At 32.8% G+C, this 26995-nt stretch overlaps 1 protein-coding gene across 1 annotated transcript in view; it reads right to left on the bottom strand.

The window, feature by feature from the left end:
• The window catches only part of CCSER1 (coiled-coil serine rich protein 1), a 639473-nt gene that overhangs the window by 495566 nt on the left and 116912 nt on the right, over positions 1 to 26995 (bottom strand). The window contains exon 2 of the mRNA XM_029943144.1: positions 5039 to 6400. Coding sequence (XP_029799004.1) covers positions 5039 to 6359 — 1321 coding nt within the window. The 5' untranslated portion in view covers positions 6360 to 6400. The remainder of the gene's footprint in view (positions 1 to 5038; positions 6401 to 26995) is intronic.

A 26995-nucleotide genomic window follows, 5' to 3' on the forward strand; every position in this document is an offset into this window, starting at 1 on the left:
TTGCCGTTGCTAGGATGCAGACACACTCCAGTCCAGGAGTGGTCTTTACCACATAGTCTCTGAACAGTTATATTCCTCTGAAATATCTATATATCTGTCTCCTTAATCATCTTCAACTCTTTGCTAATATATTACCTTGGTTAATACTCTGCTCACCATCTACTTAAAAATGCAAACTACAGTGAACTATCAAAAAGTGAAATTAAGAAAACAATTTCATTTACAATAGCATAAAAAATGATAAAATACTTAAAATAAATTTAACCACATAAGTGAAAGACCTCTACACTGAAAACTGCAAGACACAGATGAATGGAGACACAAATAAATGGAAAGATATCCTATGTTCATAGATTTGAAGAATTAATATTGTTAAAATGTCCATAGTACTCAAAGCAATACAGATTGAATGCAATCTCTATCAAAATTATAATGCCATTTTTCATGAAAATACAAAAAAATTGTACAAAATAACCAAAGAAGACCCCAAATAGCTAAAGCAATCTTGAGAAAGCACAAAGTTGGTGTCACATTTCCTGATTTCAAACTATACTATAAAGCTATAGTAATCAAAACAGTATGGTATTGGCAGTATTGGCATAAAGACAGACACACAGATCAATGGGACAGAATCAAGAGCCCAGGAATAAAACCATCATATAAGAGCAATTAATTTTTGACAAAAGACTCAAGAATATGCAATGCAGAAAGGATGGTCTCTTAATAAATGGTGCTGGAAAAACTGAATAACCACATGCAAAAGAATAAACATAGACCCCCATCTTATAGCATACCAAAAACAAACTCAAAATGATTTAAATATTTGAACATAAGATCTGAAAATGTAAAATTCTAGGAAAAAAACAGGTGGTAAACTCCATGACATTAGTCTTGGCAATGACCTTTTGGATTTCACACCAAAAGCCAAAGCAACAAAACCAAAAATTAACAAATAGGACTATTTCAAAGGGAAAACCTTCTGTACAGTAATGTAAATAATCAACCAAATGAAAAGGCAAATTATGGAATCGGAGAAAATAGTTTCAAAAAACATATCCTATGAGAGGTTAATATCCAAAATATACAAGGAACTCATTTAACTCAATAGAAAATAATAATTATTATTATGATAATAATAATCCAATTTTTAAAATGAGCAAAGAGACTAAATAGACATTTTTTCCAAAAAGACATAACAAAATAGCCAACAGGTACATGGAAGGGTACTCAACATCACTAAATTGAGGGAATGTGAATCAAAACCACTATGGGGTATCACATCACACTGATTAGAGTAGTTATTAGCAAAAAGTCAAACAAGTACTGTCAAAAGTGTGGAGAAAAGGGAAGCTACTTATATACTGATGGTAGCAAAGTAAACTGTTAGAGTCACTGTAAAAAAGAAGTATGTGGTTTCTTCATGAAGTTAAAAACAGAGTTACCATATGATCCAGGAATTCCACTTATGGGTATATATTCAAAAAAATGAAATTGTTATCTCAAAGAGCTATCTGTATGTCCATTTTTATAGCAACACTATGCACAATAGCCAAGATATAGAAACAATCTAAGTGTCCATCAATGATGAATAGATAAGATGTGATATGTATATACAAAGGAATGTTATTCAGCCTTTAAAAAGAAGGAAATCCTGTCATTTGTGACAACATGGGTAAAACTGCAGGATATTAAGCTAAGTAAAGTAAGCCAGATAGAAGAAGACAAATAATGTATGGTATCAGTTATATGTGGATTCTTAAATAAAATAACTTGTTTTAAAAGTTGAAATAGAAATGTAAAGCAGAAAAGTGGTTTCAATTGGAGCCCCTGGGTGGCTTAATCGGTTAAGTATCCAACTCTTGATTTCGGCTCAGGTCATGATTTCACAATTCATGAGTTCAAGCTCCACCCAGGGTTCTGCCCTGTCAGCACAGAGCCTGCTTAGGATTCTCTCTTTCCCTCTCTCTATGCACCTCTGCTTTTGCTCTCTCTAAATAAACAAACAAACAAACATAAAAAAAATGGAAAAAAGAAAAAGTGCTTGCAAGAACCTATTAGACAAACATAAAATAGTTCTTTTTAAATAACTTATTTTTTTAGTATTTATTTTTGAGACAGAGAGAAACAGAGCATGTGTGGGGGAGGGGTGGAGAGAGACAGAGATGCAGAATCCAAAACAGGCTCCAGGCTCTGAGCTGTCAGCACAGAGCCCAACGTGGGGCTCGAACTCACAGACCATGAGATCATAACCTGAACCAAAGTCGGACACTTAACCAACTGAGCCACCCAGGCACCCCTTAAATAACTTTTTAAGCTAATGAATAAAAATTAAATTGCCAGAGAGCTCAACTTTATGTTATTTTTTGTTTATTTTTGAGAGAGAAAGAGAGGAGGGATGGAGAGGGATGCACTGACAGCAGAGAGCCCAACATGGGGCTCGAACTCATCAGATGCAAGGTCATGACCTGAGCTGAAGTTGGACACTTAATCAACTGAGCCACCCAGGCATCCCTATATTCTATTATGATTGCATAACTCATACATTCAGATATATATTAAATACCAGCCTAAATATGTTTCATAACAAATACAGAATAAATTCAGTATTATGGAGTTTAGTGCCCATAACAATTATTTCTTATATAAAACATATATATAGCTGGTTTTCAACTATTAAACTTCCAGATTATAAAATCCTTCTGAATGGCACATGAATATCTCCACAAAGGATAGAATACTATTTTTTTTTCTTTGTTCACATTACCAGCTTGTTTGGCTATCCCTCCCTATTTCACAAATTGTGCATGACATGAATAAACGCTAACTTCCCAAGAACAAGCAACATACTACCCAATTTATTGAAATTAATTTAATGTAAATGGCTCACGATTAGGATCTTACTGAACAGATTAACAGCAAGATATTTTCACGGAGATAAATATATATACTATTTAATTTGACATTGAAGCAAATGATCATTTCTAAGTAAGAACTAGATATATTCAAGTTAAGTACATTTCTACCCTTTTTGTATGGCATTTCTTTAAAAAAAAAAACTGCCTAGATTCCAGTTTGAGAGCCACTATTTGCTAACAATGTGATTTCATAAAGTTATTTAATTTAATCCTTAATTACTAACAACTGCCATATGAAATTTTGGTTAAGATTAAATGACATTTATCTTGATAAGCACTAAGATACGGAATTCATGAATTACTATATTGTATCCCTGAATCTAATATAACATGGTATGTTAACTATACTGGAATTAAAATTTTTTTAAATAAATACAAAGTAAATTTTAAAAAAGATTAAATAAAACAATGAATGCAAATTACTTAGCACACTTTGGGCACATATTAAGTGCACAAAATAAGCATGATCAATATCATCATCATTGTTCTTCTTATTACAATTAAAGAATTAAGCAGGTATAACTAAAGCCATAAGTACAGACAAGGTCACCAAGATCAAAAAATAAAAAAGCAGGCAGATGCATAAAAGTAATCATGTATCAAATGTGAAAAATAGTCATAAAATTATACAGCTAGGTAATTCATTCATGCATTTAAAACTTTAAAATTGTTATATTCATGGAGAGGACTAGTTGTATTAATCATATAATCTTATGATTCTTGATACTCTATGATTTAACATACTATAGTTTTACATAATATTTTAGTATTATTCTTAATGGATTGGAAAGAGGTGGGATCATGATATCACTAAGCCTAGTCACTGAACATCTAAGCTTTGAATTAAGATAGTGGTAATTTGGCTGTCCCACCTAACAGTTATATGAGCCCTTGGTCTGTTTTTCCATTTGTAAAATGGAATTTGTAAATGTCTATCTCATAAAGTTTGTATCCTAAACAATTATGTACTAACTTTGTGACTTTGGACATGTTACTTAGTCTATGTTCCAATTATATTGACTGTAAAATGGGCTATTAAAATAGTAGTGGTTTCAATGATTTGGATGTATGCAAAATGGGAAACAAGACACTATACACATTCAATGTTGGGAGAACTAGTTGACAGCAGCAGCGGCAGCAGCTCCAAGAGTGGTAGTAGTAATGATAGCAGAAAAAAATAATGTCAAATATAACCCAGCAGGTGGTATATATTTCCAGTTTTCTTAACTGAAATTCATATTAAATAACAACATTTTCTATTAAAGAACATAATAGCATACTGGAATAATTCAAGCACCCACCCTCCCTTTCTATATGCCAGAGAGATGGTACCCAAGGTTACACAGGTGGTTAGTGACAGATGCAAGTTTAGAACCAAGTTCCAATGACAGTACTTTTAAAGTCTGCAAATCTACTGTATTTAGAGATAGAAATTATGTGTGCTGTAACTTGGATCTTACTTAATAATGAGAGTTTTGTTAAAATAGGAAATAGAATTTAAATTATACAAATTTCTTTTATGGTGATTTTGGCTGGAATATATCCATTTTACTGACTAAGAAATATCAAGACTCTATCATTTACTTAATTTTTTTTAATGTTTACTTATTTTTGAAAGAGAAAGAGAGACTGTGTGAGCAGGGGAGAGACACAGAGACAGAGAGGGAGACACAGAATCAGAAGCAGGCTCCAGGCTCTAAACTGTCAGCACAGAGGCCCATGTGGGGCTTGAACTCATGAGCCTTTGAGCCATGAGATCATGACCTGAGCCGAAGTTGGCCGTCCAAATGACTGAGCCACCCAGGCACCCAATCTATCATTTATTTTTAAAAAGGGAAACTTATTTAGATAAAGCCACCTTGTAAATAAAGATAATTCCTTTCCCCCTTCTTCTGAGGGTCAGAATCTTGACAACACAACTAAGAAAATGAGTAGTATTGCTGAGTTAACATTGTTAGCATAATTAGAAGTTTAAAATCAAGATTTAAAATAAATTATAATTCAGAAAAATAATGAACTAGAGAATAAAAAATAAGAAAAATGTGGTTCCTATTCATGAGATGAAATAAAATTAAATAAATTAGAATGAAATTGTAGTTAGTATATAAAGAAACTCAGCGTACCTTTGGCAGGATTTGATTCATATCCATATGATGTTTTGTTTAAAATATGATGATCACCAGAGGGTATTATCCTTGAATCTGAAATGGGATGAATCCCTTTAACACGATCGGCTATTGCTTTATGTTGCTCATAAAATCCAAGTTTCCTTGGAGAGCTTGCTGCCAAGATTGTTTCACCATTTTGTACAACTTTATGTTCTTCTCTTTGCATTTCTCCTGATAGGTAAGTCTCTGACTTGTTCCCATTCATAACAGGTAGTTCAGTGATTTGCAATAACACTTCCTTCTGATTAGCAGCAGAGGTTTCTAGTAAGGAATTAGATTCAGTGCTACATCGGCCTTCTAACCTGTATTTCCCAGGAGACATAATTACACAAGGAACAGTTCCCATAAGGTCTATTGTTGTCTTTGTAACAGCAGCAGGATTGGGAGAGATCTGAGAGGTAGAATCATTGTGGCCAAAGTTCTCACAGTGAGATGCCATGCTTCCACTTTTAGGAAATGCCTCTGCTTCAGACACAGAATCTTCAGTGAAGGCTAAGAACTCTGAAGGTGTCTGAGCTGTTGTAAGATCAGCAGAAAGCAATGGTGATTGTAAAGAGCTTCCTGCCCGGTCCGTTACATCCACAGAACAAGATGGAGAAGCTCTTACTAATACAGGTTCTCTCTCTTGGTACTGTGTAATTTCCAATGAGAAGCCAGACTGTTGTACCAATGAAATGGACTGGCTCTTTGGAACCGGCTTGGAAAATTTATAGTGAGATGAAAAAGATTTAGTAAGTAACTTCTTTGTTGACTGCTTAACAGAACGGCGAGTTTGTTCTTCTGTGAATCCAGAATCATCCCCTTCACTTTTGCCAGAACTTAGGCAGTTTATAAACACATTCTTATTAGTTGAGTGCTCCTTTTCCTTTTCAAAATCTTCTGTCAAAGATCTTGTTATTTTCTTATTTCGTGAACTACTAAAACCAACAGAATGTCTTCCCCTGGTTTTAATATGTTCTTCCAAACTCAGTTTTTGTATACTGCTATGACCAGATTGAGCACCATTTGAAATACTAAGGTTCTGGTTGGTAGTGTCTTGCTTAGGTTCACTTCCCTTCTTATGGTGGAAACTAATGGAAGGAGCACGGAATATGCTCCTGCGTTTACCTGTACTACCTGAGCTTGAATTAGTGCTGGAAGGAGAGGAACTGTGGACACCAACTGTGTGACTGGAGGAGGGTGAAGAAGGAAGAGAATCATGTCTTCTGCTAATACTTCTTCTGAATATTGGCAACCGGGAGACCAGGGTAGATCGTCTTGATCCTGAGTCCCCCATTGGGACTCCAAGGCTTGCACTGTGATAGCCAACTTAGCAGCCTAAAAAAGGTAAAACAAAAAGAACACATCAAAAGAATTCAATTATAAATAAGACATTTTAAAACAAAACATTGTTTTTCAGGACATGGAATAGAACTTGGCTCATTCTAAAATGATAAATAATACAATTCTGACCAGGTATTTTTTTCCTTTTGTAAGTAGCAAAGTTATCCAATGATTTGCACAGTGGATGCCTCAAAAATGTCAAGATTGCCAAGAATATTTAGTCTATTCAAAAGACTGTTGGGTTGGAAGACAAAAGATCACAAGATTCAAGACCCAGGCGTTACTATTCCCACTGGTTCTATAATTTGATAAATTGTTTAATCCTAACCTTTTAGGTCTACTTATCTAGATGTAGTAGGCTTTTGATAGCCATAATCATTGCCCTTTGGGTAATATGCCCCACCACTGCCTCTCTTGACCAGAAGCAGATTTATAACAAGCCTTAAAAAGCTATTGACTTGAGCTTAACAGAATCACAAACCAGACTAAGATATGATCTGACACTAGAATCTTCAAAGAAAAATGAAGTAGGAAGTACTCTTCTCCTTGGAGTTTGATTTTGGGATATTTAGAGGCAATCAGGACATTGATAGAACAAATTAAACCAGAAAGAATACAGTGTAGAGTTATAAACAAAATAAGATTATGAGGAAACCACAACTATGAATTGAAGAAAAGACCTGAATGAAAATTAAATTTGTAATGTTAACACAAATGAAAATGCATAGTATCAGCAGCAGAAGCAGAGAAAATTTATGAAGCATATTAACGTCAAGGTGCTGATGATGAAAAGGAAGAGGAAGTGAAGGTGGCAGCAATATAGTTCATCAACTGTGATGTACAAAATACTATTTTTACGCAGATTATCTCTCTTAATGCTTCTACCTGTAGCAGTAGACAGTATTACCATGGTCATTTTACAGCAGAAAGGTAACTTTCTGTCATTCAGCCCATAAATGGTAAAGCAGGAATAAGAAACTAATCCTTATGGAACCACTTGATCAGCTCATAATCAGCATGATAGAGATTGCTCTCAGTAAAGAGCCAAAACTTATGCTGCTGAAGGTCCAGCAATGCTTCCATTGCAGAGATTCCTAGTTGTAGGGCTATTCTTGATGGTACTTTTGACTGCTTTTCATATTGTGCCATGATTTGGTTTATGTTTTGTTTTAGTTTGGTTCTATATTTCACACAATTCCTTAACTGTAATGTATACATCTCTCTGTCAAATTTGAATCAAATTGTTTCATTTTTTTTGCAACCAAAACTACTTAGCTGAACAATAACAAATACTACATAAAATGACCAGCCTCTATTTTATTATTCTTATAGATACATTATGAGAATGATCAAATGAAATACTTTCATGGCCCTGAAGAAGTACATAAAATGAAAAATATTTTCTCTTTCAAACATTGCTTTCAAAAATATTTAATATTTTTGTCCTAAATGGTATAAAATCTAGCAGATTTGCATTAGATGATTATTAGGTGATTTCTAACTGAATTCACTAAATTTGTATTTAAATCAAACTATGTGTAAAACACTCCCACAATATTTGCATATTCTTGTAAGTCTTTGGGAGAAGAAAGCTTAAAATACAAAGACACTTTAGGTCTTAAAATCTGACAAGTTAAAAATATCTTCATTGAGGAGGGCACTTGTTGCAAGGAGCACTGGGTGTTGAATTGAAACCAATTTGACAATATAGTCTATTAAAAATAAATAAATAAATTAATTAAATATCTTATTTGGGAGGACCTCAGTGGCTCAGTAAGTTGAATGGTTGACTTTTGATTTCAGCTCAGATCATGATCCAGGGTTGTGGGATCGAGCTTCACATTAGCCTCAAGAATCACGTTAGATTCTTTCTTTGCCCTGCTCCCCAAATTGCTCTCTCTCTAAAATGAATGAATAAATAAGTAAATCTAATTTTCCTCCCAGGTTAAATCTAATTTAACCAATATCCAAATCCCAAACTAGATACAAAACATAATATAATTTTTTCACAATTTCATTCTTACTAATGCTTTAACATCATTCTCAGTTGTGATTTTTTATTTATATGCAGGATTTATTTCCATTCAATGCCTAGTGAAGAGTTTTGCTATATTTGGAGTATTATCAACCATTACAATTTGCAACTGGTGGTTTATCTATGGTTATCGATGCATTTATGTCAAGATATTTACTATTATTATTGGATAGTTTCAGTATTTATGTGTACTGAAATATTAATTGACCTTTTTAGTCATTTCTTGCTTTTGTGTCGGCATTTAAAAATAGACTCAATTTCTCTTTAATAAGTATTCAAAAGATTTATTAAAAATTTTAGAAAAAAATTTCCTAATTACTCCTCTCTAAATGCTTAATGAATACAACCAGACTTTTATTAGGTACAAATAATACATTTAGGCTTCTAACATACTTAACCTAATTTAGATAAGAACATCATAGATACTAAGAGATATTTGCACATCGAAGTATGACATGAAGTGTATATAAAATCTACTAGAGATAAAAATCCTTTAGATTTCACTTTGTCTACTGATAGTCTTGATTTCCTACTGATAGCTTTCCAGCTAAAAAAGAGAAAGAAAAATATCTATAGGTTGGAATTATCCATATTCTTTAGAGAGACTCTTCAATGTCCAGATGCTATCTATATCTCCAGATTTATCATCCCCCCCTCTTATTTAATTCTCTAATTAGACTGATTACTACTTGCCATTTTCTGTTCACTTTCATCTTCGGGACAATTGCAGATGTAGCACCACCTACTTGGGATGCTCCTCCTGTAACTGATTTTAAATATTCCTATTTCTATGACACTGTCTTTTCTAAAAGGCCATCTCTGACCCCTTTCCCATCCTCTTCCATTTGGGATGTAATCTATTCCTTTATGAACCTTCAAGTACTACCTTACAAGTTAACATCTGTTTATCTGACTTTACTATTTTACCTTAAGTTTCTTTGTGACAAAGACCACCGCTGCTTTGCTTTGAGACTCCAGTGCCTAATGTAATACACAATTAGTACCAATAGAGCAAATGGATTTCAGGGAATAAAGTTTTAACTTGAATACATCAATATTTGAAACTTAACATATTTTCTGCCCCACTACCATAAACAAATGTTGTAATTTTGAAGTTAATTATGTTAAATTGTAACTTTTAGAGATTTAGAGATATTTAATTGAAAGCCTTTCCAACTGCAAAATCATTCAATAATCTAAAATTTGCTAACATCTAAAAATATTATGGAAAGCACAATGCTGAACAAGTTGAAGAAAACAATATATGACAATTAATAAAAGACAAATGGTATGCTGTGACACGTTAACATTATTTTTATAATTTTATTAGAGCAATTACACTTTCTTAATAAAACCTGTATATATTTTCACACAGTTTTATCAATTTTCAACCAGATAAAATAAAACATATTTTCTCAATTTTCCTCTTATATTTCTTGATTCAGAAGTCATATCACCTCAAGTTATAATGAATCCCAAAAAAATACACAGGTTGAATTAGACCTGCCCATCTTCAAGGGGCCTTACTATGATCAACATTATTTTATTTGGGAAAGCAATTTGTCACATAAAAAGAGTGCCATCTAATTATATCGTTAGAGCTATATAAATAAACAAAACATTAGACTATCGTACACAATACCATTACACAGATGCATATACAGTTCCTACTGGACGTGATATGAGACTCAGTTTGACCTCAACTGAAAACACAGTATCCTTTGCTCTTTAACCTCAGGATTAAACAAAAAGGTCCCAGAATGTGGATCTCTACAACTTTAGCAAACACTATCATTACCCTTAAAAGAGTGCAGTGTCCTACTGTAGATCTATTCTAACTAACATTAAAGGTGAATCTTATTTGGCATGGTTCAGAAAAACACAAATTCTAGTTAAAGGGGCTATATGCATTGCTAATGTTACCTATTTAAAATAGAGTATAAGTAAAATACATTAAAAAATAAGAAATACTGAAAAAAAATGTGTACACACACATACACACACACTTTCTTCCGTGATTCCAAAGGCATAATAAGATCATGCAGGTTTTTAAAGCAATCATCTTAGAAATTGATTACCATATACACACATAGGTATGTCTGTGCAAATAAAAGAAACCAAACAAAATCCTCTTCACCTTTTTTCTTTCCCAACATTTTTCAAATATTTGCCAAAATGAGCATACCTCTCATGTGTTTTCACTATAAGCCATAGATGAAGAGTTACCTGATGGCCCACATATTAGATAGTCCTAAGTATCCTTTGTTTTTCTCCCCAAATTGGTGATGTTTAGCTTATAAAACTGAACAAAAAATACCCACACATGCAATAAGCAAAAAACAATATTTGGTTTCAAATTCAAGCTCTGTCACTTACTACTAAGCATGAGCTGGAACACAGATAATAAGTATTTTAAGTATGAGAAGGTGCAACATCAGAAAGAAACAGCACTCTGCCTGGTACTGAGCAAATTTCTAGTTACTTCCTTTTCTGATACAAGTGGTACATGATGGAGCAGCACATAAAGGGATTATAAAAATGAGCTACTTGTCAGGATCTGCCCCAGTCACTCCATTTTAAAAATCTAAAAATATCTTGGGGAAAGATACATAAATTGAGATCAGTATTCCAATCCCTTATGATGAGCCTCCCCTAAGTATACATTGTTATTGGAATTTAAAAAGAATGATTAATATTTGAAATGTTTGTGAGGAATGTTGATGAAGTAAATCTGGTCCCAGCTCTATTCTTTCTCGGAAAAAATTTCATAAAATAATCTAATACAGCCTAAATGACCATGCTGCAAAGATACTCTACATTATGAAATGAAAGAAAGAAAATTCAGAAGAAATCAAATATTCTCTAAGTAAGAATTTATCAACATTAAGAAAGTGATGAATGGCAGAAAATAAATTATCTGTAAACATATCAAAGAGCAATGGTTGACTTTTTCTAAAATTAAATAAAATAATGGCTTGAAGAAGTTTCTAAAACAATCCTATGTCATTTTTTTTTTCACAGATTTAAATGAGGCTCACACCTATTAGGTGGTGAGAGTTCAACTGGAAAGCCCTCCAGTCCAGACTCTTTCTATCACAAAGCCATGCAATTTACATATTAACATATTTTTTTACTTTATGGTAGAAGTTACCCTTAAATGAATTTCTAAAATGTTTTACTGTTTTCCCTTAAATGAATAGGGAGCTAATGGAAACATTTTTAACAGATAAATCACTACCACAACATGAACAGGGCCACTTCAGCCATAGGGTCAGTGAGGGCAACATGAGATAAATTCAAAAAATGAATGATTGGGACAAAGTAAGTGATCAATCAGAGGGAAGAGAATGAGACTGTCAGCTGAAGCTCGAAAGAGTCAGAAATCATATAATTGATTGGATATGTTTAATCTTCATATAACTTAGCCAAACTGAGTACATGAAGTTCTTTTCAACAAATAAACAAGAAAATAATCCAAACAAATAATTGCTTATATCAGAAATATCTACCTTTAGGTGAAGATAACTACTAACAATGATTTGACCCTACAGATGATTTGTAAACAGAGAGATAGCCCCTGATTATATTATATGCAAGCAAAGAATCCCTGGGGTCTACTCCTGAAACCAATACTATACTGTATGTTAACTAACTTGAATTTAAGTAAGTAAATATTTTTTAAAAGATCTGTATAGATAATCTCCTAGGAAAAAAAGAAGGATGCTAAATTAGCATGATAACGGGAACTATGACAATAGTAAAGGAGAATACATTTCAAAGAGATTATCCCAGTAGGATGTAGAGAAGCAAGTGAGTTCCTTGCCTGAATTGATGGAAGAATAGGGGTCGTGATACATTATTTATAAAGACATGTAATCTTGAAACCCAGGCCTATAGGATCTTAATTCTTTAGTGACCAGAACAGACAATAGCGGTTAACAAGAAATATAAAAAAATAATGGATTTTGGCCAGAGATTAGACAGAATTTAATAGTGAAAGAAGTCAAAAGCCATATCCACATGTGTCCAGGCTTAGGTAAATGAGATTCCATTTATATTTTTTAAATGTTATAGTTTATGTTTTGGGATTTACACACTATGAATGTATAACTGTTAAAAATGCAGACTCAGACATAAGAATATCTAGACTGAATATGGCACGCACATGAGTTGTGTGACCCCAGAGTGGCTTAAAAAGTTACTTAAACTCCTAGAGTCTCAAGTTTCTTCATGAGAATAAACAGTTGCACCTGTCTTGAAGAATTTTTATCAACACCAAAAAAAGCACTTAGTATAGGGTCTACCATGTGATAAAGGGTTAATAACTGTAACTTATTTATCAAGAATAATTAACCAGGCTTGTGTTGTTTCACTGCAAACGTTTTTCAAATTCAACTTCAAACTTTCCAATTCACCTGGAAGTTCTAATTCTGTTTACTCATAGATTAATACTGTCATTTCCTGAGTCATTTCCAAACAGGACAGAATGACTATTAGAAGCTGCAGTACCTACATGTTGATGGGAGTTAGAATTAGTACTGATTTATATGAATAAATAGTGATGTGGTCATTATTACATTTTTAATTTGTCTCTTGCAAATAATTCCATTCAATTATGTCTTGCTTTTGACCCAAAATATTATTGACCATGCTGCTCTCCTTCCTGACAAACTTAGTTCAGTTTTTATTAAGTAAATATTGAATTCAATTATTCAGTCTTAGTTTTTTATCTTCCACAAAATAATTCAAGGATCAAATAACTGACAGTTTTATGAATATTCAAAGACTGTGTCTTGGGCCCCAAACATGATTTCCAAAAGATGAATGTGATAAATTTGTTGAGCAATGCCAATGTCAATGCAACAAATACTCAACTTCAAAAAGGATAGCTCACCTCTAAAAGCATACATATTTGTTAAAAAAATTATATTATTTTTATAATCATATCTAACATTGGAGAAATCTGAATTGGTTTTAAAATATTATCTTGGAAAAAAAAATTCCTCACAGCATTCTAAGTAAGGTTTCTTAGAAGCAGACTCTGAGTAAGGGATTCTGTTCAAGCAATTTTTGAGAAAGACTCTCAGAAGGTAAAGAAAGGAGGTATATAATTGGACAGAGGAAAAGGTTAATCAAATATGTGCTACCAATGGAAACTAACTTCAGACTGATCCTAGGGGATCTGCTGCACTAACTGATACTTTAAATGCGACTGATCTTTCGTATTCTCATGCAGGTCAACCATTTGTAGACTTGAGAAATGAAAAAAAAAGTATTTGAAACATATACAATAGGCAATGGATTGATTATCTGAAATACAAAGAATTTTCATAAATCAATTTTAAAAAACAATCCAAAAGGAAAAATAAATTAAAATATGAAGAAGCAATTCCCAGAAAAATACAAATCACCAATATGAAAGATATCCAAACCTACTAGTAAAAAAAAAAAAAATAGGAATTCCTATAACACAAATAGAAATAGTAAATAAAAGGAATAAAGGCATCAAGAAATACAAACAGGAATTTCATAAGTGAAAACATAAATCTTTAATTACGAATCAAGAAGCACTGCAAGATACTAATTCCTACAACTAACATTTTAAAACTAAATAACATCAAGTTCAGGTGAGCAAAGTATTACTTAGAGATACAAAAAAGTCTAAATTATTAGGTTATTTTAGAAAATTATGTATTAAATATCAAGTTAAGTAATTTCCCTTCTCAGCATTTACCCTAGAATAATGCTCATACATCTTCACAAAGAGATATGTGTAGGGATATTCAATGCTGGTTTATATTAATATAATAAAATAATACAAATGTCCAATAATAAGAAAAGCTTAAAAATAAAATATTACTTATCTATTGTACAGCATAATGTATAAGAGCTAAACATATAAGGTAAAAGATATAAACTGACATAGGAAACAATTTCCAAAGCATTTAATTAATAAAATGAAGTAGCTAAAAGATGTTATATAAATTACAAATGTATCATGAAAATTTTAAAGTAGTAATTCTACAAATTTACATATATGTATATGTATATGTATAGAAAAGATCTGCAATGGCCTATTTCAAAGTGTGAACAGGGGTTAGCTTTGAACAGGGTCTTTGTATTGAGGGCTGTCATCAAGGTGACAGCAGTGTTATATGTAATATGATGAGGTTTTAACAATATGAATTATTTTTATAAGCAAACCTTTAAAATTCAAATTAAAGTAGTATAAAAATACATAGCCTATCAAAAGATTATATAATGTTGAAGGACATAGGCATGCAAATATGCTAAAATAACTTGGAAGGCACACAGAAATTAATAGTAGTTGCCTCTGGAAGGAGAATAAACATCTGGGGAAAATGTTTTTTCTAAAGATAACTTGAAAATAAATAAATAATACTTTGACCCAATATGACCAAATACAAATACCAATTCTGGATATTTTAATAATCTCTTCAAACATTTTATACTTTAACATAAACTATTTAAATAAGTAAAACCTATGGTAGTGTTAAGAATCCTTGTACTGATACAAAGGCTTTGTATTTTCCTGAACCAACATTGTTAACACTGAAGTTCATATTTTGTACAGGTAGGACAGTATCTGCTTATGATATTTACTTTTCTATCAGCTAAAATTCTATTTAGTTTAGTTATTGAGAGCTATTTTTCCCTCTTAAAATAACTTTCACTATTTCTTTACCATATGACAATTCATCTAAATATTGTCAGTGATAAGTCAGACACAAATGATTCATTCCATGATCTTTAAAATGTTTTGGTATTTCCATAAAGCAAACATTAAACTACCAAATAATACGTTTTATAGTTGGTGAATACATTTGAGTTATGGGATGATTTGGAAGCATATTGCATTATGACTTTTTCTCATTAATAATAAATTGAGGCCATCATACTATTTTTTTCAAGGCTCGTAAACTCATCAGAGAGGACTGTTTATATTTGTTCAAATTCAAAATGCATGCTTCTTTTAAACATTTAAAATGTTTACTTGTTTATTAAATATTAAAATGGCTGGATTTGGGGCCCCTGGGTAGCTCAGTTGGTTAGGCACTGCCTTTGGCTCAGGTCATGATCTCAGTTTGTGGGTTCGAGCCCCACATCGGGCTCTGTGATGACAGCCCAGAGCCTGAAGCCTGCTTCAGATTCTGCTCCTTCTTTCACTGCGACCCTCCCCTGCTTGTGCTCTGTCTCTCTCAGAGGTGAATGAACATTAAAAAAAAAACCTTAAAATTTAAAAAGTCATTAAATAAATAAAAATAAAATGACTGATTTGTCATGTGCTTTATTTTCTTTACTAAAAAGTAAAGGAACTTTATAATAACCTGCAGTTGTTCTTACATATCAGCAGAGGGTGCAGAAGCCCTTCCATTTTAACAATAAAGTCTTTCTTACAATTTTCAAGACCAACTTAAGGTTTATTGGGCAATTAATTATCAAGTCCTTTGTGTAAATGAAAACTGAAAGTTTCCAAATTCATTTGCAAATTGTGTTTTTTTAAAACAAATTGCACCTAATAAAAAATAAATTGCCTTTTGAAATAAAGGAAGACTATTCCTAACTTGGAAGTCAGAATAGTAAAAACGAAAGACATCTTTTTAATTATTTACTTATTTATAGAACTCGTATTTTATTTTACTTTTAAATTTTTTTTAAGTGTTTATTTATTTTTGAGAGAGACAGACAGAATGCGAGTAGGGGACGGGCAGAGAGAGAGGGAGACACAGAATCTGAAGCAGGCTCCAGGCTCTGAGCTGTCAACACAGAGCCCGATGCAGGAGCTCGAACTCACAAAACCGTGAAATCATGACCTGAGCTGAAGTCAGACACTTAACCAAATGAGTCACAAAGGCACTCCTAGAAGTGACATTTTTAGAAGAATTCATATTCAAATATACCAATTAAAATTTATTATTTAGTTTCTAACAGTTTCTTCAGTAGAACATATGCACTGCTTTGTAAGATACATATTAATATAAAAAAGATAAAGCATATGAAGATAGTATATAAATAAATATAGTAGCATCTCTAGTTCCTATATATGTTGTAAATATCCCTTAATTTTTAAATTCCTTTTACAATATTGCATAGAACAGTGGTTGGTCACAGACACAAATACAAATAAGTAAAGAAAAATATGTAAAATAAGATGACACAAAAGCAGAGGGAAAGAATTTTTTAAATACAAATTAGAACACATATTAGTAGACTAAATTTAAAGATAGCTACACTAGACACATAAATATGTTATACCTGTGTGCATATTATCAGCAATACAGACACTGACAATACAAATCAGCATAGGCAGTAAATTGGAATTCAACATTTTCAGTGTATGCTCCAGATCAAACATAAACTGGATCGATATAAACTTAGGTCAATATAACTGAAAGTCAGCATTGGCCTGATGCAAGGGAAAAGGAGAAATGAGTACATCTGCAAACCATTACTGCCTTTCTTTTCTTATAAATACTGTTGTACCTGTATCCTTTATGATGTGAGTGGCATCATGTTACACAACGTACTCATTTCCATTCCGTTATGTGTTGGCATGGTGCAAATTCTGTTAGAATCATTTTAAAAGAATCTTGGATTTGTTTTGTTTGGTTTTTTTTAAGTAATGTCTTCGAATTTAACATGCAATGATCACATTTGTCAATGATACTGTTTCACAATATATCTGTGGATATCATTTCTCCTGGACTCTGTTTCTCCATTCATAAAATTAGAGAACTGAATAGATGATTTTTGTTAGTCTAATTTATTAAAATGCATGCACACCATCTGTGAAATTTAGGATTCACACTCACATGCACACACACATCTGACAATAAAGTATTCTGAATATAATTTTTTTGGTTCAAATAATGAAAGAGATTCAGTATTGCTTCATATATTATTAAGTGAAAATAAGGTTCTATAGAGTATTATCACAAATATAGATGTAGTATGTTTTACAAAAAAAGAGAAAGACTACATCTAGGAATGCAATCTATTACTTATATGATAAAATTAGAAATGTGGTAACAAGTTTCTTTCTTCTCCATATACATCCTCCATTGCTTACATAAATTATTGAAATTTACTAAATCATATATATATTTTCTTAGTTTTCTCTTATCATTTAAAATTGTAGTTTGTAATACATAAATTGGGTGGATATAGTTTTTAGAATCTAGGAAGACCTGGCTAATATTTAGCATGTTTTAATAACACATTTCTCTGATAAGGTATCAGATTGAAATTATTTTAGATTATGTTCAGACACATTTTAAATTGGTAGAAAATACAAATAAACCAACAATTGATATATTCATTCTAGGTTCAGAAAATATAGCTAAAAGGAGAATTTACCAAATATATTAAAGCATATTTGATTACCTATGTTCTTTTACTTAAAATGCATTTATTTTTAAAAGAAACTACATAACATATATTACAATAAAGGGAACACAGTAAATTCAGCTCATTCCTTTCTTTGTTAAACACATACACACACTTTAAACTTTGTTAATAAATTCATTAAGTTATCTTCTAATGCATTTATGGTCCTGCATCAAAGACCATTATATGGAATGACAGACTGCTCTTGAGTTTATACGAACTCATACACTGTTAATGTGAAAGAATAAAAAGTAAGAGTGAACTCAGGAGAGAAGGACCTATGTCTCTGCAAAATGGGCTGTGTTAGCTGTATTTGGTAACATTAGCAGTAATGTGCCTGACTTGAGTTTCCACTAGATGGAGATTTTGCATCATAGAACATTTAAGAAATTCTACCTTCGTGTTCATCTGAAAGGTGAACATCTTTTTGTGAATAAAGAAATAAAAATCCAGTTGGCTAAAGTATCTCATCCAAAGATGTACAGAGAAGTAGCTAAACTAACATTTATAGAGCTCAGAGTTCCTGTAACAGAATTGACTCTAATCCAAACAAAAGCACAGACTGTCATAGCCAGAAGAAACATGTCCTTATTTCAAACAAACAAAAAGACTCTTGTTTTTTACACGTCTGATATACCTATGTAATTAAATATTGTTTGCATTTCTGTATAATATTAAAATAAAATGTATTTTTCAAGAAGCTACACTAACATAATTAGTTTTCTCTTTTTTTTCTTTTGTGGCCTTTTTAAAAACAGTCACAAATTCCCTGGTGCCCTCATATTTAATGAGTACATAAGCTATCTCGTTTTAATCTTCCTAACAACTTTATTAGATAACTATGATTCTTCTTATCAAATATAGAGTCAGAGAGGTGGAGTTGAGATTTGAATCCAGGTATTTCTGATGCTAAAGATAAATTTTAAAATTACAGCACTCTGTTGAATGCACAAAGTAGATACAGGGACAATAATATGATATTAAATAATAATACTCTTAACGCTGTTTCTGTGTGATTAGGAATGGCTTACTATTCCAAACTAGTATTCCAATGACAGATCTATTAGAAAGTAACCAGAGGACTTTTAAATGATGCCCTAATTACAAATCACAGGGAGTATTAAGTCTTCAGAAAAAAAATGCACCCACTAACAAGGAATATGCAGAGTGTTGAGTTTAACACTGAGAAAAAGAAAGAAATTGGTGTTCCATCCTACAGACTTAAGAAATTAAGTCTAACAGCTGCATGTATAGGACTGAATATTAAATAAGGACATAAGCAAGATCTAAGAACATGTGATTCATAATAAAATCTTAAAAGAAAGAAGCATGCATGCAAGCTTCAAAAGAATGAAGAAAAAATATCATCCAACAAAGAGAAGGTTATCAGAAACTAGGAGAACCTACAGGGAGTCTGCTTGCTTTGTCTGTGGAGAAACAACATAATAGATTGGAACACCATGAGTGTGTGTGCGTGTGTGTGTGTGTAGTATAAACTGTATATAAATATTTCAATGATATAATGGAATAATTATAGAATGGGGGTCATAATTATCTCAAAATATTCTTTTAGATTTTCTCTGGCCACAATGTCTCATTCTGGTTTTGTCCTGTGTAATCTAAGGGTTAAATTTCTGGATCCACATTTTCAGGGTTTGGATTCTGGCATGTGCCCTCATTAACACTGGATAAACTGCTAATCTCCCTCTTAGCCTCAGTTTCACTATGTCTGAAATGGAGAGAACAATAGTATTATAACTATTATGAGTAAATGAGCTAGCATATGTTAAGTGCTTAGATCTGTGCCCAACATGAAGTGTTAGCTCCTTTTATTATTGCAAAATTATGTAAAATGTGTCCAACTTTTCGGTTTTAAGAATTTGAAATAGGAACCTATCTCGCAAATTTGATGTCTCAAATGTTAAAAACTATTAAAGCAGCCCACTTTGCAGAATTTTGTCTTCATAAGACTTATTTGGGCTTATGTAAGCTATAAGTTAAGACAGTGTAAATTTGGATACAGTGGGATATTTTCCACAAACCCTTAGGGTAAAGACCTGCATGGTAGCATGGAAATGACAACAGAGGTAATAAACCTGAACATTCTACATGAAAGATGAATTCTTTTTTTAGTTTTCATCTATTCTAGTATATTTTAGCTGATACCTTGGATAATTTTGTGTTTTTCACATTGTTTATTTCAAACTTGTTTTGTTAAAATAACTGAAAAGCTATATAATCCCCAGGACACTATAAAAGCTACTCATTAATGGTTTTTTCATTAGTTTAAATATGGCAAAGGATGTAACTTTCTGGCCTGTTGAATACTTTATATGTGTTTTAAATACATTGTCATTAATATTGTCAAGCAGCATATTTTGCTTATTTAAGGAAAAGACATATAAACACAGGTCATTATAATCTAATTGAGAAAAGCAATCCTTGCTGTCAAACCAAACAGCCAATGAAGATTCTTCTTCAGAAGGAAAGGTTTAAATCATCAAATAAACCTGTTACTACCTCCAAGTCAACATTCTCGCTTAGTCATATTTGGAATCCAATAGGAAAAGGAAAAGGGAACAGGGAGGAAAGAAGGAGGAAATGACTTGGAATATTGCTTCTGCGAAATAAGGCATTTATCTCCTCCAGTAGTTCTTTAAGAAATACTCACAGGACTTCCTGAGTAATAAAATATTTTTGACCAATACCCTGGAGATCTTTATATACTATACAACACATCCTAGAAATATTCAGAAGAGGTGAAAAGTTTAAGTTTGCCCTTTTTTGTAAAGTGGGAGACCATAAAAGTCAAAGGGAAGAAGATGAACTGACAAGCCTTAAAAGCTTAAAGAGAAATTGATTCTCTTTAAAAGTATTCATGCCAGCATAGGCCAGGGCAAGTCCTTGAGACCCTGTCTGAATACCACTCTAGCATACACAAAATACTCAGTGGATTCTCTCATTCAAATAATTCAAATACAGAAAATACAGAATACCTTCCTCTAAGTACAGAAAATGCAAAAGAGAACAAGAGACACTAGGCTCCTTTTCTGGTGGAGTATCTATTCCAGTGAGGGAGATAAAATATAAACAAGAACTCAAATGTACCTGAAAGATATTATCAAACAGTGTATATGCCACGTAAAAAAATAATCACAGTAATGAGATAAGTGAAGAGGAAAAGTGTGCAGGAAGGGATATTTGAGATAAATGAAGATCAGTGGAAAGAGCACTTCTGACATCTGGTACAAACTCCCTGAGGCTGGCATGAGTTTGATCTAAGTAACAGTGTGAGTTCAGGAAACGAGTGTATGAGATGAAATAGGTCTGGAAGGTGGAGGAGCAGATCCTATAGGGCTTCACAGGCTATGGTAATACGCTTAAATTTTATTCCAAATGCTAGAAAAAGCCAATGGTGAGCTAAATTAAAATAGATATCTTCTTTGTGAAGGATGGACAGTAGAAGTAGCCAGCCAGTTAGGAAATTACTACAATAGTACAAAAAAGAGACGATGGTGATCTGCTTTGGATAGTCATAGTACGGACAAGGTAATAGACTTGGTTACCCTGAGGTGTGGTGAGCACCAAAAAGAACTGCTTATGGATAGGATGTGAGGAGTGAGAGAAATGGAGGAAAAAAAAAAATGCCTAGGTGTTTTTTCATTTTGCTCTGTTTTAATATGGTTGTTGGGTTGTCATTTTTTTTTAAATAGTTTATTGTCAAACTGGTTTCCATATAACACCCAGTACTCTTCCGCACAAGTGCCCTCCTCCATTACCACCACCTCCCTTCCTTCTCCCCCTCCCCCTTCAACCCTCTTTCGTTTTCAGTATTCAATAGTCTCTCAGGGTTGTCATCTGTTTTAACTGGAGGAAGAAATGCTACTCAAAATGACCATCACAATGGTAAACGCAATAAGAAATAAATGAAAAACAGACATGAGAAGTATTAAATTATGATTGAATATTCAACATAAATCTTTTTCATATTGAAAGTAAAGTGTTCCTAAACCATAGCTTACAAATAAGTTCATTTCTGATTCCAAAGTTAGAAAATCTGGGAAATATGAAAAACACAGAAAAATATAAAAGATGAAAAGCATCCTATCCCATGGTACTCTATGGTGTTTTTTTAAGTTTATTTATTCTGAGACAGAGAGGAGAGAGAGAGAGAGAGAGGATGTGGGCTGGGGTGGGGCAGAGAGAGAGGGAAAGAGAGAATCACAAGCAGGCTCCATGCTGTCAGTGTGCAGAGCTCAAACAAAGGAATTTGAACAGGGACCTCGAACAGGGGTCCTCAAGTCAAACCCTGATATCATGACCTGAGCTGAAATCAAGAGTCAGACACCTAACCGACTGAGCCACCCAGACAGCCCAGGTACTCTGCTTATTTTTAAATGCAGGGAATGTTCATTTTATGTTAACTGAAACATGTGCATATGAGAACTGCATCCTCGTTTTAATTCTGTGGTACTTAACTCTCATGAGTCTCAGTCAACACAGTAAGTCATTCAAAGCAATAAGCAGTGTGTACTTTTTCCAGGAATTTTTATGCCATTGAGATAAAGTAAAAATATAATGTATCTTTCAAGCAATATCTCATATATTATCAACTCTTCATAAATTTTAACAGTTGGATGATATTTCTTATAGGGATTACTTAAGGTAAAACATATGGAAGTTTCGATCATTTCTGCTAAAAATAGTAATCTTATACTATACTAAGAATAACTAATCCATTTCACCTAAATAATAATTTGATGGCATTAAATGTCTCTGTTTTTAGCTGTCCCAGTGTTGGGAATTTTTATTAATGAAAGAACCCTAAGTGATGTTTTGGATTCCAGCCCAATGGCAGTAGTGCATCTATTATCAGTGTAGCTGGACCAAAGTCTTATGTGTAAATCTCTTCTAGTAATAAATGAAGCTGTTCAAAGTCTACAAACTCTTTCAGCCACTAGGGTACCATTTAGTAAATTACCAGAGCAACACACTGTGGCGGCAGTCACCAGAGGCAAAAATGTCTAATCACACTATGTTTATTTGTCCTCAAGATGTCTCTCTCTCATTCTGCAAGGATTAATTCACTCGAGGCCACAAAGACAGAGTAAGAGCACCTCTTACCACCCAGCCCAGCCACACCCCAGCCCAGCATTACCTGGGAAATAATCAGAAATTTATATTGTTGAGCCGCAGCCTCAGAAACGTTCAATCAGAAACTGTGGGGATCTCACATAGCACTCTCCCTATTAGTAAGGCCCTCGGATGAGTCTGATGCACTGTGGAATGTTAGAGATTGAACACCAGTGACCTAAGCTAAGCAAGGAGGAACCCGAAGGCTATCATGACATGATAACCTACTAGTTAACAGCAGAACAAGAGCTAGGGACATGGTTTCTAACTCATGAGAGAGCATACTCCACAATAAATTAAATGCAAATTTTCTTTTGGTTCCAGTAACTTCTTTATTTTTCCTATTTCCAAACATGAACCTTAGAAAATTTTTTTTATTTTTTAATGTTTTATTTACTTTTGATACAGAGAGAGACAGAGCATGAGAGGGGGAGGGGCAGAGGGAGAGGGAGACACAGAATCCGAAGCAGGCTCCAGGTTCTGAGCACAGAGCCTGACGCGGGGCTCAAACCCACAAACATGAGATCATAACCTGAGCCAAAGTCAGAGGCTTAACCAACTGAGCCACCCAGGTGCCCCTGAACCTTAGAAAATTTAAAAGCTGCTTACAATAGTATGTACTTCATGAAAAAAGAATATATTCCCTTTTCACATGATGGTTAACGGTACAAGCTAAGAACCTAGATGTAAAATTTCTTTCATATTTCTAATTAATTAAAATTTTATGATTTTTTATAAAACAGAACTAATTTGGAAAAAAAAGTAAAGAACCATACAAAGAAGGAAACTGTCTTTTAATGTTCTTTTTCTGTTTTCCTTTTTTTTCTTTAATTTTTTTTATGTCTTTATTTTATTTTGAGAGACAGAGACAGAGAATGAGAGCAGAAGGGACAGAAAGAGAGGGAGAGACAGAATCTGAAGCAGGCTCCAGGCTCTGCCAGCACAGAGCCCGACATGGGGATCGAAACCATGGACTGTGAGATCATGAACTGAGCCGAAGTCAGACACTCAACCGACTGAGCCACCCAGGCACCCCTTTTTCTAATTTTCTTCAGTTGTCTTTTATTCCATACTGATGAGTTAGCTTTCTTTAAATATGAAAGATCTAGCTCTTTTTCATATTTATTTTAAATATTGTCCTACTTCATTTTTGATATTTTAACATTTTTCTTTTGCTTTTATTGAATCTAAATCATTCACATCTTTTATTATTTTTCAGTGTTTTATGCTTTGAAAAGTTTTGTCTCTCCTAAAAAAAGGTGAAAATTCACCCATTTCTTCAAATATCTGTGGCCCATTTTTATCTTTAACTCTAACCTCCCTTATTTTTAAGTGTTATATCCAAATTTTAGTGTTCATGAGACTCACTTGGAGAGCTTGTTAACAGATCATTGAATCTCATTCTCACAATTTCTGAAATAACAGCTCTATTATATTAAGTTTAGCATTTCTAACAAACCCCCAGATGTTGCTGATACTGCTAGTCCTAGACCACACTTCAATAACCACTAGGTAAAGAAACTGATCAACAAACAAAAGACCCTGAGTGTGCATGCAGAATCTGGAAATCCTGTACTGTCTCGTTTACTAGTATCATGGCTCAATGTAAAGTGCAAAGGGGTGAGATCAGAAAGAGATAAAGATTTAGGACTAGAGTACAAATATCTTTGAATGTTAGGAGTATGAATTTTCCTCTAAGGCAACACAGCTCTGTCCAAGAATGAAGAAATATATATATATATAATAAATGCTCACTGAGTTTAAGTTAATTTAAATTAAGCTTCAAAGTTTCAGCCAGCCTGAGAAATAATAAGCTTTTTAATTGTGAGCTAATGAGATCTCTTTATTTATGTTATGTTAACCTTCATCACTGGAAAAAAATGTTTATAAAGAGAGCACCTATCAAGGAATTTGTGTGACACATATTACCAAAAAATTCTATAAATTATTTTTAATGAACCAAACTAATCGTTCTTATGCTTTACTGAAATTTAATTATCAACTTAACTGAATTCATGAAGTCTGCCTCAGTTCCTTTTCCAAACAATGAAATTACAAAATGCAAAAGTAAAACAGATTTAGCCTGAAATCATAAATTCTATGTAATAGAGAGTATTTAGTGGTATGTAATGTAACATCATTCAAAACAACGCTAGAGCATCTGACTTAAAGTCATACTAATGATGGGACTAAACCACAAATTCCATGAAGTATCAGTATTAGTTTCTCAGATAAAGATGATTCACTGAGAAGCTTACCGAAAAGATGTTAGTAGAGTAACATGTTATCACTAGATAATGATCTCCCCTGTTATGTAGTAGATTGCCAGGAAGAAATATATGGGAAATAAATACCCAGGTAAAGCAAAAGCATTTATTTTCAAAGCAGGAGAAACCAACTCTACAGTAATGCAGCATGACAATCATTTTACTTTCTCATATCAAATGCTTTGATGTAACTTTGATCACTTAGATCTCACCTACCTCTTTTTTTTTTTTTTTTCCTGGACAGACAACTCTTATCAGCATCAATAGGATCTACAAGTGAACTAAATAGAGTAACAGATTTTAATCTGACTTTTGTAAGACAAAGTAACCCAAGAGGTCTCTTTTATGAACTATACAACTCCTTTATATATTCCTCTCCAGGAGCTTACATATTCCTCTCCAAGAGCTCTTACAGAAAGAAGCCTCCAAAGTAACCTAAAGAGGACCACAGTAAATAGGTTAGATACAGATTTGTTGAACAATAATTTTTAGGGATTTGTAACTGAGTTCTGCTGATACAGTTAACAGGATAAGTTGAGATGAACATCTGGAACATTAATATTTCAATACATATAAACCTCAATTTCAGTTCTATATTTGTATTTATATTTATATAACCAATTAAAATGCTTTAAAAACCCCAATGCCAACAAAATTCATTAATATTCTGAACTGCATTAAAGAAGTTAAGTATTAGCAACAATAAAATGTATATACAATGCATGTATACATGCATTCATATACAACTTAAACTAGTTCCCAGAAGTATTGGCTACTTTTTAATATCTTTTTGATATTAATAACCATTCAGAAAAACAGAGACATAATACAGTGCTCTTATGGCATAAAAATAAATATTATAGCAAATAATGTATATTAATATAAAGTTGATCATCCATTTACAAACCAAGTACAGTTAAAAATGCTTTTAGTGAAACCAGAGTAAAAGCTTTGTAACAAAATAGCAACAACTAAAAAGCACTCAAACATATTTATTCAGGTCTAATTAGCATGCATATGCAATTAAGCTGATTCAGGAAGTATAAAACCAAGATACCATATGGTTCTTAGTTCTCCAAAATTGCAGACATAAAAGTGAATTTCATACACTGGTATCTGAGCACAGAACTACTGAGAACAGAACGCTCTGCACAGTCATCCTTAGTGTCTTTTGAAAATTCAGTTTCAAAATACAGTGTTTTTATTCCATCAAAATGTATGAGAGTGAAATGCAGCCAAACTGGCACATCAATCATGGGTATCCCCATGGTGACTCAAGTTGGATTTTTTTCAGTGAATAAACTAATGCTGTCTCAGTTACACAATTCTGCTTATGTTCAAGTTTTAAAGTTCAGAATTATGAACTAATTATAAATGGTGTGCATATATCTTTCTATACATATATTTGGAATGCACTGGTTACTATTCATAGTTTTCAGACTTTACAAAACTATGAAAAAAGCTAACATAGATAAAAACAGATTTTAGAATGTCAGTGATTCATTCCTATGAATTGCTTTATTAGGCATGATTATGGTTTCCTTTCTCCATTTTCCCATTACGAGGTGACTAAAAAAAATTACCTGTACAGGGGCAGGAAGAAGGAAGCTATGTAACCCAAATCAGTAATAGATAAAAACATTTTTAACATCTATACTACCACAGAATGACACTAATTGAGTAAACAAAATGAGAACATTGTGTATAATATTGGAAATATTTACTGATATATGTAAATATCATATG

This window comes from Suricata suricatta, chromosome 1 (assembly GCF_006229205.1).
Source record: "Suricata suricatta isolate VVHF042 chromosome 1, meerkat_22Aug2017_6uvM2_HiC, whole genome shotgun sequence".
In the NCBI taxonomy this organism is placed as follows: Eukaryota; Metazoa; Chordata; class Mammalia; order Carnivora; family Herpestidae; genus Suricata; species Suricata suricatta.